This window comes from Callorhinus ursinus, unplaced genomic scaffold (assembly GCF_003265705.2).
Source record: "Callorhinus ursinus isolate GAN/ISIS: 27379988/994484 unplaced genomic scaffold, GSC_fseal_2.0 scaffold2, whole genome shotgun sequence".
Classification (NCBI taxonomy): Eukaryota; Metazoa; Chordata; class Mammalia; order Carnivora; family Otariidae; genus Callorhinus; species Callorhinus ursinus.
Window position 1 is genome coordinate 101,661,866 of NW_027397064.1, and position 14,127 is coordinate 101,675,992.

Consider the following 14,127-nt stretch of genomic DNA (forward strand, 5'->3'; position numbering starts at 1 on the left):
AGACAGGCTACTTGGGCAGCTCATCAGCTACGTGAACAGATGTGTGTGGCTTGAGCACTTGGTATGGTCCACACTCTACCATCAGCACAGAAAAGCCAAAGTTAACTCTGCCTCCGGAGGCACAGAGCTCCAGACAGGGATGCTCTGGGAACGCAAAGTGGGCAGCTCCACTTTCTGCAGGATGAACTGATCTGGTGTTGTCTCCCCTCTACTCCTTACGGTTTCTCCCGTGAAAGAGTTGCAGCCAATGTCATTTAGATGGACTCTCAAACGGGATTTCCTGCCTTTAATGTTATCCTATCTAGAATCTATTTGTGGCTTCCCACTGCCCTCAGGATATGTTCTAAACTCCCAGATTTTTAAGGCCTTCAGTAACCTGACCTCCTCTCATCTCTTGCTATTCTCCTGACATTCCTTCACAGGCACGTAAGCACTGTTAGTCACCTCTCGGTTTGCACTTGCTGTCCCATCAAGTCAGGGATGGTAATTCCTTTCCCCTGGCTCACTCCTACCTAATCTTCAGGTTTCAACTTAAATGATACTTCCTCAGGGAAGCCTTCTGTAGCCCATTAGGGATGGGTCAGCTGCTCTTCCAATGTAGTAACTTGTCTCAATTCTTAGCATAAAAACAGCTCTCACTCTGGAAGATTTTAAAATTCCAGCCGGAATCGGTCTAGAAAATGCACTCATATCCTTGCACTTAAATACTTAAGAGAATCATCCCAGAGATGAAGTAGGACTCCAAGTAGCTAAGCACTTTGTATTTCACAGCACAGCCACCCACCAGCAGCAGGCATGCACCACGCAATCCCACCGGTAAGAGAAAAGCACTTACACTTTAAGAGTCTTTCACCAAAAAGGTAGTTGTTCATTGTATCAGCAACTATCTTGGCAACATCTTCAGATGCAAACTCCACAAAGGCATAGCCTTTACTATTTCCAGTCTGTAACGGAAAACCCGACAAGAAAAAGTAGAATGATTAAATTCTAACTGGTCATGAAAGTCCTAAAATGCCATTAATTTAAATAATGTAAATTAGCCCAAGTAACATTACAACACCTTTAATTCTAACTTCAATGCACAGTGCAGGGACTCTTACGGGAAGAGAGAAGATCCGGGGTGCCTGGCTGTCAGTAGAGCGTGCAACTCTTGATCTCAGGATTGTGAGTTTGAGCTCCACACTGGGTGTAGAGATTACGTGAAAATGAAATATATTAGAAAGAAAAGATCCAAAATAGTCGGAACATGCCACTGATTTTGAGGTATTCCTAGAATTTTTATTACCTGACAAATACATTACTACTGCAGCTGGAATTTACCACATGAAGGAAATCTGGTAAGGCCCACAGTCCTTTACTCATTACCAATTTCATTGATAGTCACTTTATTCATGTATTAACAATGCCCAGCGGATAGTGGGATGTTTTGCAAAGAATGCAGATAAATCTAACTCTCACTTTATACATAAGAACTGGGAAGAAACTAACTCCTCACTATTGCCAAGCTAATCAATAAAATAGTGTGTTCATTTTCATGCTTACTAATGACTGATCATCTTCCTAACTGATGGTAAAGGGATGCTGCCAACATCTTATGAAATGCACGTCCCAGGTTCCTGCCCTCAGCACAATATAAAGTGAATTTTCTCACCTGTCTTAGTAACAAGAGCATGGGTTTTAGTGTAGAAAATGCCCAGGTTTGGATCCTAGCTGTGACAGGTAAGTAACATTATACCTCAGTTTTTCATTCTATTAAATGGGGACAAAATAACCACTCTCACAGGGTTGCTATGAAGAAATAATTCATAAGCACTCCACACAAAGTCTGTCAAGGATGCAAATGTTCCTGTAGGGTGGCAGAATATGCCATCCCCAGATATGCTATGTTGGCATAAGGATTATGTTGAGCTGAAAGCAACTGGGAAGTAGTAGATAACAAAAAAAGCCCTTCACCCCCCACCATTTGCCTAAAAGCAGGACATAAATTTACAGGGTCCCAGCCAGAGAACCTAGGAGGGTAGAAAAAAACAAATCTTTCTGCCCTTACAGTTCTAATTATTAGTAACAATAGGAATATTTCACAATTATGCATTAAGCATATCTTTGGATATGGATCAAAATTGGTGATACAATTATGGAAAGAGGAAACCACTCAATGACCAGGAGGCTCATTTCTAGCACCGGCAATGACACTAACTAGAAACTTGGACATGCCCTTTATTTAGTTATCTGCCACAAGAGGATTCTGGTAAAAATTTGTATGTCCAAAAATTCTTTATAATCCTATCTCTTAATAGGGAGGGGAAAGACGGTGGAGTGGAAGAGACATGCTCCGATATTCAACTTACTGTACATTATCAACTGATATAAGCCTTCTGAAAAGGGATTTGAAAATACACATCAAGTGACTAAAACAAAGAAACAAAAAACCGAAACTAAAAAAGCCAGGACCGCCTGCTGGCTCAGTTGATAGAGCATGTGACTCTTGATCTCAGGAATTGTGAGTCTGAGCCCCACGTTGGGTATAGAGAGTAAAAAAAAAAAAAAAAAAAGGAAAAAGAAAAAAAAAGGAAGCCAAACACTTTTATCTATCTTACCTAGTAATCCCAGAATGTTGGATGGAAATACTGAGCAAACAGTCAAAATTGGGGTGAGTGGGGGGGGGAAACGGCACCTTTATTATGCAACAACAATGCTGGAAATGCTAAATTTTAGTGCATCTCCTTAAGGAGCAAGCTTTCTATGAGACAACTGACCTGAACTCTTCAAAAAAGCTAATGTCAAGAAAAGCAAAACAATTAAGCAAAAATAGGCAAGAAGATTGTTCTAGATATGCTGAAGAGCCAGAACCAAATACAGTGCATGAACCTCGACTAGATTCCAGAATGGGTAGGGAAAAAATAACTAAAGACATTTTGGGACTACTGGGGATGTATGCAGGTGAACAGTACATTATAGACTATTATATTGTGGTTATGTAGTAAAATGTCCTATTCTTAAATTTATGATGAAATATTTAAGTGTTAAAGTATTATGACTAACTTTCTTCAAAAGGCTCAGCAAAACAAAAAAATGTTCTAGAGGACAAGTAGAGAGATGAAGCTAATGTGTCAGGATATTAATAACAAGTAAATCCAGGTGACGGGCAGGGATGTTCATCACACTATTATTTCTACCTGCCTGTAGGCTTGAACATTTTCTAAATATAAAACTGAGGAAAACAATGACTATATTGCAATCTGGGAAAACATTTACATAGTAATATCCCAGAAAAAGCAGGAAAAAGTTCTCAGAAAAGACAACAATAAGGGCAAGACATATGAACAGGCAATTCATAGAAGATGGAGTTCTAATGGCCAAAACACACATAATGATACTAAATGTCACAGATTAAGGTAAATACAAAAACCATGAGCATTCTATACTCAGTGACTCTGATGATATTCTGTAAAGCAGTAGTTTTCAAACTCAGAATGTGACCCTTAAGAAGACAACAAAATCAATTTAGGGGGTCAGAAAAGCATTAAAAAAAAAACTGAATAGGAAGGTTAAGTATTGCCTCATATGACTTATTTCAATTATGTTTATGTACGTGCGTATGTGTGTGTGCGTGTGCAGGCTTGTACTGTAAAACTTATTTCTTACAGTGGGTCCAAAGTCTGAAAAATACTATTCTAGAAAAATATGCCTACACTCACACAAAGAATGCTCCTAGCGGTTGCTAGGAACAGAGAAAAATTGTAAAAACAAAAACACAAAACCAAAACCCTAATGTTCAATAAGATGGATAAACTTAATATATTCAAGCAAAGGAACACAGTGACAATGAATGCACTAGAATTTCACAGATAAAGTTCTAAACAGATTGTTAATGAAAAAACAGAGTTAAAGAATGATAAAATATAGATTTAAATATACAATGTATATTCATTCATACATGAACACGTAGTAAAAATTTAAAAACACAGAGTAACGAAAAGCACTGGATTCATGAATAGTAATTTCCTGGACATGGGGAGAAAATGAAGATGATTGGGAAGGGTACAAAAGGGACCTCAAGTCTACCTATAGTTTATTTCTTAAAGAACAAAGATCTGAAACAAATAATGAGATCAAGTTGATATTTGATAAAAGTGAATGGCGGATTAACAAATAGCCACTAAATACTCTAGCAGACTTTAGGATGTTTAATAATATCTCACCCACATAATTAGCAACCATTATAAATAGGCAGATGAAAAAACAAGGGGAGGAATACAGACAAAATGTTATTTTGGTTAGGATGGAAGAGATACTAGGGCATTTTTAATTTAAAATCCTCTTTAATGCTAACATGTTGCTTTGACAACATAACTTAATATCTGATTTTATGACAACTAGCATATGATAGATGCATACCCTATCCCCTCACATACCAAATCAAATATAAAATTTAACTTTGATAAAATGTGGAAAAATTGTATCAAGAAAAACAGATTCCAACAGTGAGAGGTCTACCGTTACAACCAAAAGTGGATGTGTGCAGGGAAGAAAATAAAGTGGTCACTCCTCTATTTCAGAAACAAACCAGGGCGCCTGGGTGGCTCAGACGGTTGAGCGTCTGCCTTTGGCTCAGGTCATGATCCCAGGGTCCTGGGATCGAGTCCCGCATCGGGCTCCCTGCTCCTTAGGAGCCTGCTTCTCCCTCTGCCTCTCTGTCTCATGAATAAATAAATAAAAATCTTAAAAAACAAACAAACAAACCATACAAACTTTTTCTTTATGAGGAGGTAGGTACAATATAACATTTATAAAGGGTTTACTGTATCAGGTATTGTTCTAAGAACTCTACATTTGTTACATTGTTTAATCTTTGATTATATTCTCCTAGGAAGTGGATGGTATTTTATTCCTATTTTACAGACTAGAAAACTGAAACATAGGGAAATTACATAAATTGTCCAAGGTCACACAACTAGTGACCCATACAGCTAGGGCCCAAACCTAGGTGGCCTGGCTTTAACACCCTTATTCTTAACTACTCACTATACAAACCTCTGCTATTATAGGGATGCCTGTGACAGAGGCTGATACAAGATGTTCATACTTGCTCCTCAAACAGAAGTTCATGTATACCTACCTGGTTTAGTAGCCACAGAATAAGTATGAATCACTTATCAGGATTATCAATTTAGTTTGAGGATTTGGGGCAATTTTAATAGTAAAACTAACATTTACAGTACACTGACTTTGCTCTTTTCAGTTTCAGGTTCTAAATTTTACCCACCCCCCTTTCTAAAACGAACTGTGACAAACAATAATATATGAACACACTCTGTAAACTATCAAAACTTACATACTTGTAAGGAACAAAGCAAACTAATCTTACCCTTTTACTTCTAGACAGTCTGAATCTTGTAACAGTGCCAAACTGGGAGAAATATGCCCGGATCTGGGTTTCGTAAAGTGCTGGAGGTAAGTGGCCCACATAGATTACTCCAGGAGTCAGTTTTTCTTTCTCCTGTCGCTGAAGACATACAGACCAGGTAAACGCAAATTTTAATTAAAGGAAAAAAAAGAATCACACTGCAAGAAAACCTGCAAAACCCTTATCTCTCAGTCCAAGACAAAAGATCAAAAACCTGCCCTGTATTTCCATTTACAGAATAGTAACTGAGAAATTAGCTGTTTAACCTCTGACCTCCCAGGAGGACAACGGTCAAGTGGTGAATTGTCTTAGCCTGTATTGCAGCACCCGGCACCCTGTAAACGCTCAATAACTACAAGCTGAATCAGTGGACAGGCAAGTAAATCTTTGAACACATCGTTTTAAATCTTCCGGCCCAACTCCACATAAAAGTACCCTTCAACTTTGCTTGCAGATCACCGTTGACTCACACCCACCTAACCGAACAATTTCAAGACACTGTCCTTCACAATGCCCACCAACCAACCTTTCAGCACCCCACTCATCATACCCTTACCTTCCATAACAAGCACTTTTAACTTTTACAAACATGTATTTTATGCTAAAGAACAAGGCAAATATAAATTGATGACAGAGGCCCTAGTCAGTAAATGGAACTCGGCAAACCTTGTCTTTTAAGAACTCCAAAATCACCAACCAGGCGAACAAACCTCCCAAATTCGGGGGCAAAGCGGAGGAGTGGCAGCTCTAACCTGAGGATGATTTGCGGTGTAAGAGTCCATTCCCAACAGCGGGCCCTCCTCTTGCATCACCCGGTTACCTCCCCCGTTATTTCCATAGGAGGACCCTAAGGCCTACACGGCCAAACCCCATCTCCCAATCAGCATAACCCTCTCAGTCTCGGGAAGACCCTGGCCTTCAAGCTTGTGAGGTCTGCGGCCCACCCTGGGAGACGCTGGAAATAGCACAGGTGTGAGGAGGGCGAGGGAACAGCACGCGGACCCGTCTGCCCCCTCCTCTCTCAGTCCGACCCGCGGTGGCTGCTCACCTGGGTTGCGCGTCGGCGAGCCTGCGCCACCTCCTTCTGAAATTTGGCCTCTTCCTGCGGGTTCAGCGACAGGAACGGCTTGGCCGGGCCAGCAAAGACCGCCATGGCGACGGCCTCCAAGCCCAAGAGCTCCACGCGGCGCCGCCGGAAACGGCCAGCTCTCAGCTCACCCAAAGCGGAAGTGGAGGCGGGAGACATGCGCGGTGAGGCGCGAGGACGGGGCATAGGGCGCCGGGGGCGGGGCGGAGTCAGGGAGGGGGTGGAGCGAGCTCAGGTGCCCCCTGCTGGCTGGGCAGCGCTTGGCCTCGCTCTTGTTCCTGCCGACTGTCTAAACCCGCGAAAGGTTAACTTGCTCATGCTTACCTTGCGGCCAGCCAATTTCAAGGAGAGTTTTAAAAAATAAAGCCCCAGGGTGCCTGGGTGGCTCAGTTGGTTGGGCGACTGCCTTCGGCTCAGGTCATGATCCTGCAGTTCCGCGATCGAGTCCCGCATCGGGCTCCCTGCTCAGCGGGGAGTCTGCTTCTCCCTCTGACCCTCTTCCCTCTCGTGCTCTTTCTCACTCTCTCTCTCTCAAATAAATAAATAAAATTAAAAAAAAAAATAAAGCCCCAAACAACATCCGTGCCCTTGAGGTCTTGCCAATCATTCTTTATTTATTTTTAATTTTCTTTCTTTCACACACTCAATTTTTGAGGCCTTACTGTGTTCTTGTGTTGCTGCCCTTAGGGAGCTTAGAGATTGGGGAGGTGGAAAATAATGTTTGCGGTGGGCTTGGTGCAATGAGAGATATAAGAGCCCCGTGGGGGTAGAGGCATGCTGGGTGACCAAGGAGGGCCCCCCAGAGTGGGTGGTATTTGAGTAGAGGCCTGAAGGCTGTAAGGAGCCATGTGTGAAAACCTGGAAGCTCCCCATGTAGGTAGGGCAGACCCCATGTGCACTGTCCTTAGAGCTGGAAAGAAAGAACCAGCCAGTGTGGTTGGAGCTCAGCCAGTGAGGGGTGAGGGGTGAGGGGTGAGGGGAGAGGGCCTGGCTGGAGCTCCAGGTTTGAAGCTTGGGTTTTATTGTAAACACAAGGCAATGTGAGGGTTTTTCTGTTTGTTTTCCTTAAGATTTTATTTGGGAGAGAGAGCACAAGCAGTGGGAGGAGCAAAGGGAGAGGGAAAGGCAGACTCCCTGCTGAGCAGGGAGCTGGACACAGGGCTCCATCCCAGGACCCTGGGATCATGACCTGAGTTGAAGGCAGAGGCTTAACCCACTGAGCCACCCAGGTGCCCCTGTTGTGAGGGTTTTAAGCAAAGAGGGTTTTAAGACCTAACCCTCTGAACTTAGGACTGACCTCCTGAACTCAAGAAACTCCTAGAAGCTTCTGGGTGTCGATCTTACTTTTCATCTTTTTTTTTTTTTTTTAAGATTTTATTTATGTATTTGACACAGAAAGAGAGACAGCGAGAGAGGGAACACAAGCAGGGGGAGTGGGAGAGGAAGTAGCAGGCTTCCCTCTGAGCAGGGAGCCCGATGTGGGGCTCAATCCCAGGACCCTGGGATCATGACCTGAGCCGAAGGCAGACACCTAACGACTGAGCCACCCAGTCGCCCCCGGTCTTACTTTTCAGAAAGGAACTGACTGCTGGAACAGAAGAAACGTTTGAAGATGATGCCTGCACAGATGATTCAGAAAGTGCCTCAGCCTCATTATAATGGTAAAACCCCCCTCTGAATATTCATGCCAAGGCCTAATAAAAGGCGCCTGCTTCTCCTTGTTCAGGGAGTCAAGGCTTTGGAAGTCATTCCCAGCAATTTCCTTGTTTGTACAAATAAAGTGACCTTGTGATGCAACCACCTGGTACATTTTCTGTCTATAGCTCACCAAGGAGTGGACTCCCAAAGTTGGTAATAACACTACTCTAGTAAGGGTGGAGGGTGATTGCTTGCCTCAATAGCGCGGCCTCAAGAAATGTCACCCAACAAACTACAAAGTTGGTCTGCACCCCATTCAGGACCACGTGATCTGAAGCTGTGAGGGAAATTTTCTTCCTCTGTCCTTGTGAGTGGCTGTCACTTGTGCCACATCCTGCCCTGTGCTAGATTTAACGTCATGCACACCTCCAAATCCAGACCTTGGGTGTGGCGATGACCTGGGTGAAGCTGGGTGGATACCTGGGGGCTGGGGGCAGGAAAAGTGGGTTGTGGGGGTGGCCAGAAGGTCCGGGATCCCTGTGAAAGTCGCTGAGCTGATGCACCAATCCCCTCCTCCATCCCAGGATCCTTTCTTGCCCTTCAGAATGGGGTGTGAGTCATGGTGTCCTGGGTCCTGCAGGGCCAGCAGTCCCCAGCATGATGCCCTCTTTCCAGCCTGTATTCATCATGTTTCTTATTTTCTGTATTTTGTGATGTTTTGACATCTTTTTTAAAAATTTTATTTATTTGCCAGAGAGAGAGAGAGAGAGAGAGCGAGCACGCAAACACAAGGGGGTGGGGGGGTGAGAGGCAGAGGGAGAAGCAGGCTCCCCACTGAGCAGGAGTCCAATGCAGGACTCGAACTCAGGACCCTGGGATCATGACCTGAGCCAAAGGCAAACGCTTAACTGACCGAGCCACCCAGGCGTCCCTAATGTTTTGACATCTTAAAAAGCTTGCTGGCTAGGGAGAGACCATCTCTCCCAGAACTAGCCAATTCTTAGAGATTTCAAAAAGCTCAGCCTGGAGCACATCTTTCTTATGCTGCTTCCTTATCCAGCTCATATGCCAAGTCAAGATTTTAGCCTGACCCTAAATCATGCCATGGCCAGGTACCAGCCTAAAGTCCCTTAGGATTAATCAAGCTAGCCAGTCCTAAGCTGGTTCCCCTGCCCTGCTTTGCCTTTCCTGCAGAAACCCCCATAAAGGCTCTGGCTCAGGCTTTCCCTCAGTCCTGCTTCTGCCTCCTGACTAAACCTGGTGCTTCCCCATGTGGTCCCCTTCAGGGCATGGTGTGCCCTGTCCTCTTGGGAAATATAAGTGCCAAATTCTTTCAATGACATTGACCTCTCCATGTTGTCGCTCTGTCATCTTTTATAAAATCCTGTGGGTACAAATGAGACAGAGCCTGAGGCCCGTCTCCTATTCTCCGTCTTTCTCTGATTCCCTAACCCCTTTTCCTTGCTCTTGGACTGTGGCAATGACACCCAACCAGTCTTTGGTTTCCACCCCTTTTTGCCCTTCAAAGAACCTTGCAGGAGTGCATCACCCCTTACATAGTTTTCCATGCTATTAGCAGAGGTATAATTTCCCCCTGAAATTAGCCTAGAATGTTTGCAGTGTTAATATTCACATTGGGAAGATTGCAGCCAAGTTGGCTCTTTCAGGCTCTGGTGGGCAGGGGAGTGGAAATTAGTTTAATCTCTCCGGGTAGTGATTTGGCAAAATATATCAAGAACTTTAAAAATAGAACCTATTAAAATTGATTTTTAATCTTGATAAGGGCTTACAACGACGTTTATCACAATGCTATTTATAACAGAAAGAATTGGAACCAAACAAAATAGCCTTTGATAAGCAACTGACTGGGTTAATGAATATGGCATGCACATTCCACAAATAAAATCACATGAACAATGTCTACATTTTAGGGGCACCTGCATGGCTCAGTTAGTTAAATACCTGACTCTTGATTTCAGCTCAGGTCATGATCTCAGGGCCATGAGATCAGGCTCTGCAATGGGTGTGGAGCCTAAGATTCTCTCTCTCCCCACCACCCCAAAAACACATTTACACATTAAAACAGAGTGTGATGGTTACAACTGTACTGCAGGGCAATTTGGTAAAGGTGATTCATTCACCACATATCTATTGAGTGTTTGACAGGCACTGAGAAAAGTTCTCAGTAGAGTGAGGTGATGGGTAATTCAGCCCACCTTAGGAGCATACTCTGCTTTCACTATGTAGAAATAAACAAGATGGAGACAATTTTCTAATAGAATTAACACTTCTATAATGTAAATCTATAAAGCACTTTTTTTAAAAAAAGATTTTATTTATTTATTTGACAGAGAGAGAAGGAACATAAGCAGGGGGAGTGGGAGAGGGAGAAGCAGGCTTCCCGCTGAGCAGGAAGCCCGACGCGGGGCTCGATTCCAGGACCCTGGGATCATAACCCAAGCTGAAGGCAGATGCTTAATGACTGAGCCACCCAGGCGCCTCTCTATAAAGCACTATCTTTTTTTTTTTTTTTAAGATTATTTATTTATTTATTTATTTGAGAGAGAGAATGAGAGACAGAGAGCATGAGAGGGAGGAGGGTGAGAAGGAGAAGCAGACTCCCCGCTGAGCAGGGAGCCCGATGTGGGACTCGATCCCGGGACTCCAGGATCATGACCTGAGCCGAAGGCAGTCGCTTAACCAACTGAGCCACCCAGGCGCCCTATCTTTTTTTTTTTTTAAAGATTTTTTAATTTTATTCATTCGAGACAAAGATACAAAGAGAGAGAACATGAGTAGGGGGAGAAGCAGGCCCCCCGCTGAGCAAGGAGTCCGATGCTGGGCTTGATCCCAGGACCCTGGGATCATGACCCGAGCCGAAGGCAGACGCTTAACCATCTGAGCCACTCAGGCGCCCCTATAAAGCACCATCTTAAGAATTATCATCTTACGATGTTTCAATTTGAGCTGTGGGGGGATGGGTGAAATAGGTGAAGGGGATTAAGAGGTACAAACTTCCAGTTATAAAAAAAATAAATTATGGGGGTATAAAGTACATCATAGGGAATATAGTTGATAATATTGTAATAACTATGTATGGTGACCGATGGTAACTAGACTTACTGTACACCTGAAGTTAATATAATATTGTATGCCAACTATACTTCAATGAAAAAATGAGCTTATAGGGGCGCCTGGGTGGCTCAGTTGGTTAGACGAGTGCCTTCAGCTCAGGTCATGATCCTGGAGTCCTGGGATCTTGAGTCCCGCATCGGGCTCCCTGCTCGGCGGGGAGTCTGCTTCTCCCTCTGACCCTCCCCCCTTTTATGTGTTCTTTCTCTCTCTCTCTCTCTCTCTCAAACAAATAAATACAATCTTTTTTTAAAGATTGTATTTATTTGATAGAGAGAGCACAAGCAGAGGGAGAGAGAGGGAGAAGCAGGCTCCCTGCTGAGCAAGAAGCCCGATGTAGGACTCGAGCCCAGGACCCTGGGATCATGACCCGGGCCGAAGGCAGCTGCTTAACCGACTGAGCCACCCAGGCGTCCCATCAAACAAATACATAAAATCTTAAAAAAAAATGAGCTTATAGGGGCGCCTAACTCTTGGTTTTGGCTCAGGTCATGATCTCATGGGTGGTGAGACTGAGCCCCATGTTGGGCTCTGCACTCAGGGTGGAGTTGGCTTGGGATTCTCTCTGTCTCCTCCCCCCGCTGGCCCCTCCCTCACTGGCACTTGCACGCTCTCTCTCTAAAATAAAGAAATAAAATGTTTAAAAAAATTACACCACTTCGGGTTATTGTGAAAATTCATAAAGGGAAACCTCACTAAAATGGGATTGGGAGGTTTGAGAGGGAGAGCTCTCCTGCCTTACCACTGTAGTCAATTGCAAGTCCAGTAGAAAGAGACTGATCTTACATGTAGATGCTATTTTACTACTCTAGTAGGAGGAAGAAAGGCTTTCCTCCCCTCCCAACTTCTCACTTTCCTCTACAAGAGCATTCCTCTCCTTTGTTCTTCAGATTTGCCTATAGTTTTGCCACAGCTTGTTTGTCCTGGATTGCAATTCTCTGTCATTCCCCAACAAACCCAGCTTTTGTTGGTAAAATAATCGGCAGTTTTATTTTTAAGGTTAACATCATGTACTTAAAAGCACTGAAAGCAGGAAATATTTGCACAGCTATGTTCATAGCAGCATCATTCATAATAGCCAAAAGTAGGAAACAAACCAAATTTCCACTGAAGGATGAATGGATAAACAAAATGTGGTATATACATAAAGCAGAATATTATTCAGCCTTTAAAAGGAATGAAATTCTGATACATGGTACAACATAGATGAACTTTTTTTTTGTGGTTGTTTTTAAGACTTATTTATTTGAAAGAGAGAACGAGAGGGAGAGAGCAGAAGCAGTGGGAGCAGCAGAGGGAGAGGGAGAGGCAGACTCTCCACTGAGCAAGGAGTCCTGTCCAGGACTGGGTCCCAAGATGCTGGGAATCATGATCTGAGCTGAAGGCAGCCAGTTAACTGACTGAGCCACCCAGGTGCCCCAGAACTGAGGAACTTTGAAGTCATTATAGTAAGTGCAATAAGCCAGTTACAAAGAGACAAATACCTTATGATTCCCCTTCTATGAGGTACCTAGAAGAGTCAAATTCATAGGGACAGAAAGTAGTCCTTTGCACACATTTATAATTCTCCAAACTTTTAGAGATAGGTGTTATTAATTCTAACATGACAAGTGAGAAAAGACGCTCAGGGGCTGCTTAAAACCACTTAGATTTCTTGAAAAAAGTGATTTGGTCGACTCTTTATAAGGTAACACGAATATCCACTTCACAGAAGTATAATGAAGATACAATGTCCTTCATGTAAAGTTTTTGAATAACCTCTCACACAAAGCAAACAAATTTCATCTAGTTGAAATAAGTAATCATTTTAATTCGTTTGGAGAGTGCAGCCTCTTGTGGATTCTATACACTTCTGGACATGAGAGACTCCCATTTCCAGAAAAGCTCCATTTTCCTTTCTACAACAAATGGCTAATGAACACTTGAATTGGAAAAAAAGGACCAGTCCAGGGGCTCCTGGGTGGCTCAGTAGGTTGAGCGACTGACTCTTGATTTTCCCTGGGGATATGGTCTGGGGGTCCTGGGACCCCAGGCTCTGCTTGAGGATTTTTTTCCCTCTCCTTTTGCTCCTCCCCCCTGCTCGCTCCTGCTCTCTCTAAAATAAATAAATCTAAACAAATAAACAAAAAACTTGGACTGGTCCAGAAGCAATTGTTTCACAACCAATTGTTCCTAAAGTCAACGGAACCATGAGCTTCCCAATCATAAGACTCTTGGTTGTGGACTTTCCTTAGACGCGTAGTTAATGTAAACCAAGAATAACATCGTTTGTCAAGAACAAAAGAAGTAGTCATCACCGTGTAACCAAAAGCGGCCTAGCCCTTAGCCTGTTAGTATAAATTAACATTTTTTTCCTTTTATCAAAGTCATGTGGTGCCCCCCCCAAACCAAACAATTCCTTGCTTTCACCCCGCAGGCGGGACACTTTTTTGGCTATTGCTGGAGTCTTTGCTCACCGAATTTCAATTCTTTGATCTCAAACGCTCATTTGGCTCTCATAGTATCTATTTAAAGGTTGACAGAACGCACACATACACATTTCTATTTGTAGGGTAGATGTACGGAGTAATACGTCTGCAAGGACAAGAAATCATTACAGCGCTTGCCTCAAGGGGAATTGGGTTAAGGTTGTTAGTTGAGTGGACGAGAAACTTCCCACCACACATGCTTAAAAAATTCATATAATTTAAATAGATTATAGTCATACAGGGAAAACGTTAAAAAAAATTCGCTCGCAATCCATCCTCTACTCTCACGGTCCTACACACTTTTATTTCCCGTGTGCTTTTTGCAAATATGAATGCAGTTTTTCCTGTTTCTTCACGAAAATTGCAATCTCGCTACAGTTTTCTGCACCTGGGTT

The 14,127-nt window shown here is 43.3% G+C and overlaps 1 protein-coding gene across 1 annotated transcript in view; it reads right to left on the minus strand.

The window, feature by feature from the left end:
• The window catches only part of NIFK (nucleolar protein interacting with the FHA domain of MKI67), a 10,321-nt gene extending 3,701 nt beyond the window's left edge, over positions 1-6,620 (minus strand). The window contains exons 1-3 of the mRNA XM_025857574.2: positions 6,456-6,620; positions 5,369-5,506; positions 836-944 (exon numbers count right to left, since the gene is read on the minus strand). Of these exons, the coding sequence (XP_025713359.1) occupies positions 836-944; positions 5,369-5,506; positions 6,456-6,560 (352 nt within the window). The 5' untranslated portion in view covers positions 6,561-6,620. The remainder of the gene's footprint in view (positions 1-835; positions 945-5,368; positions 5,507-6,455) is intronic.
• Positions 6,621-14,127: the final 7,507 nt, after the last annotated feature.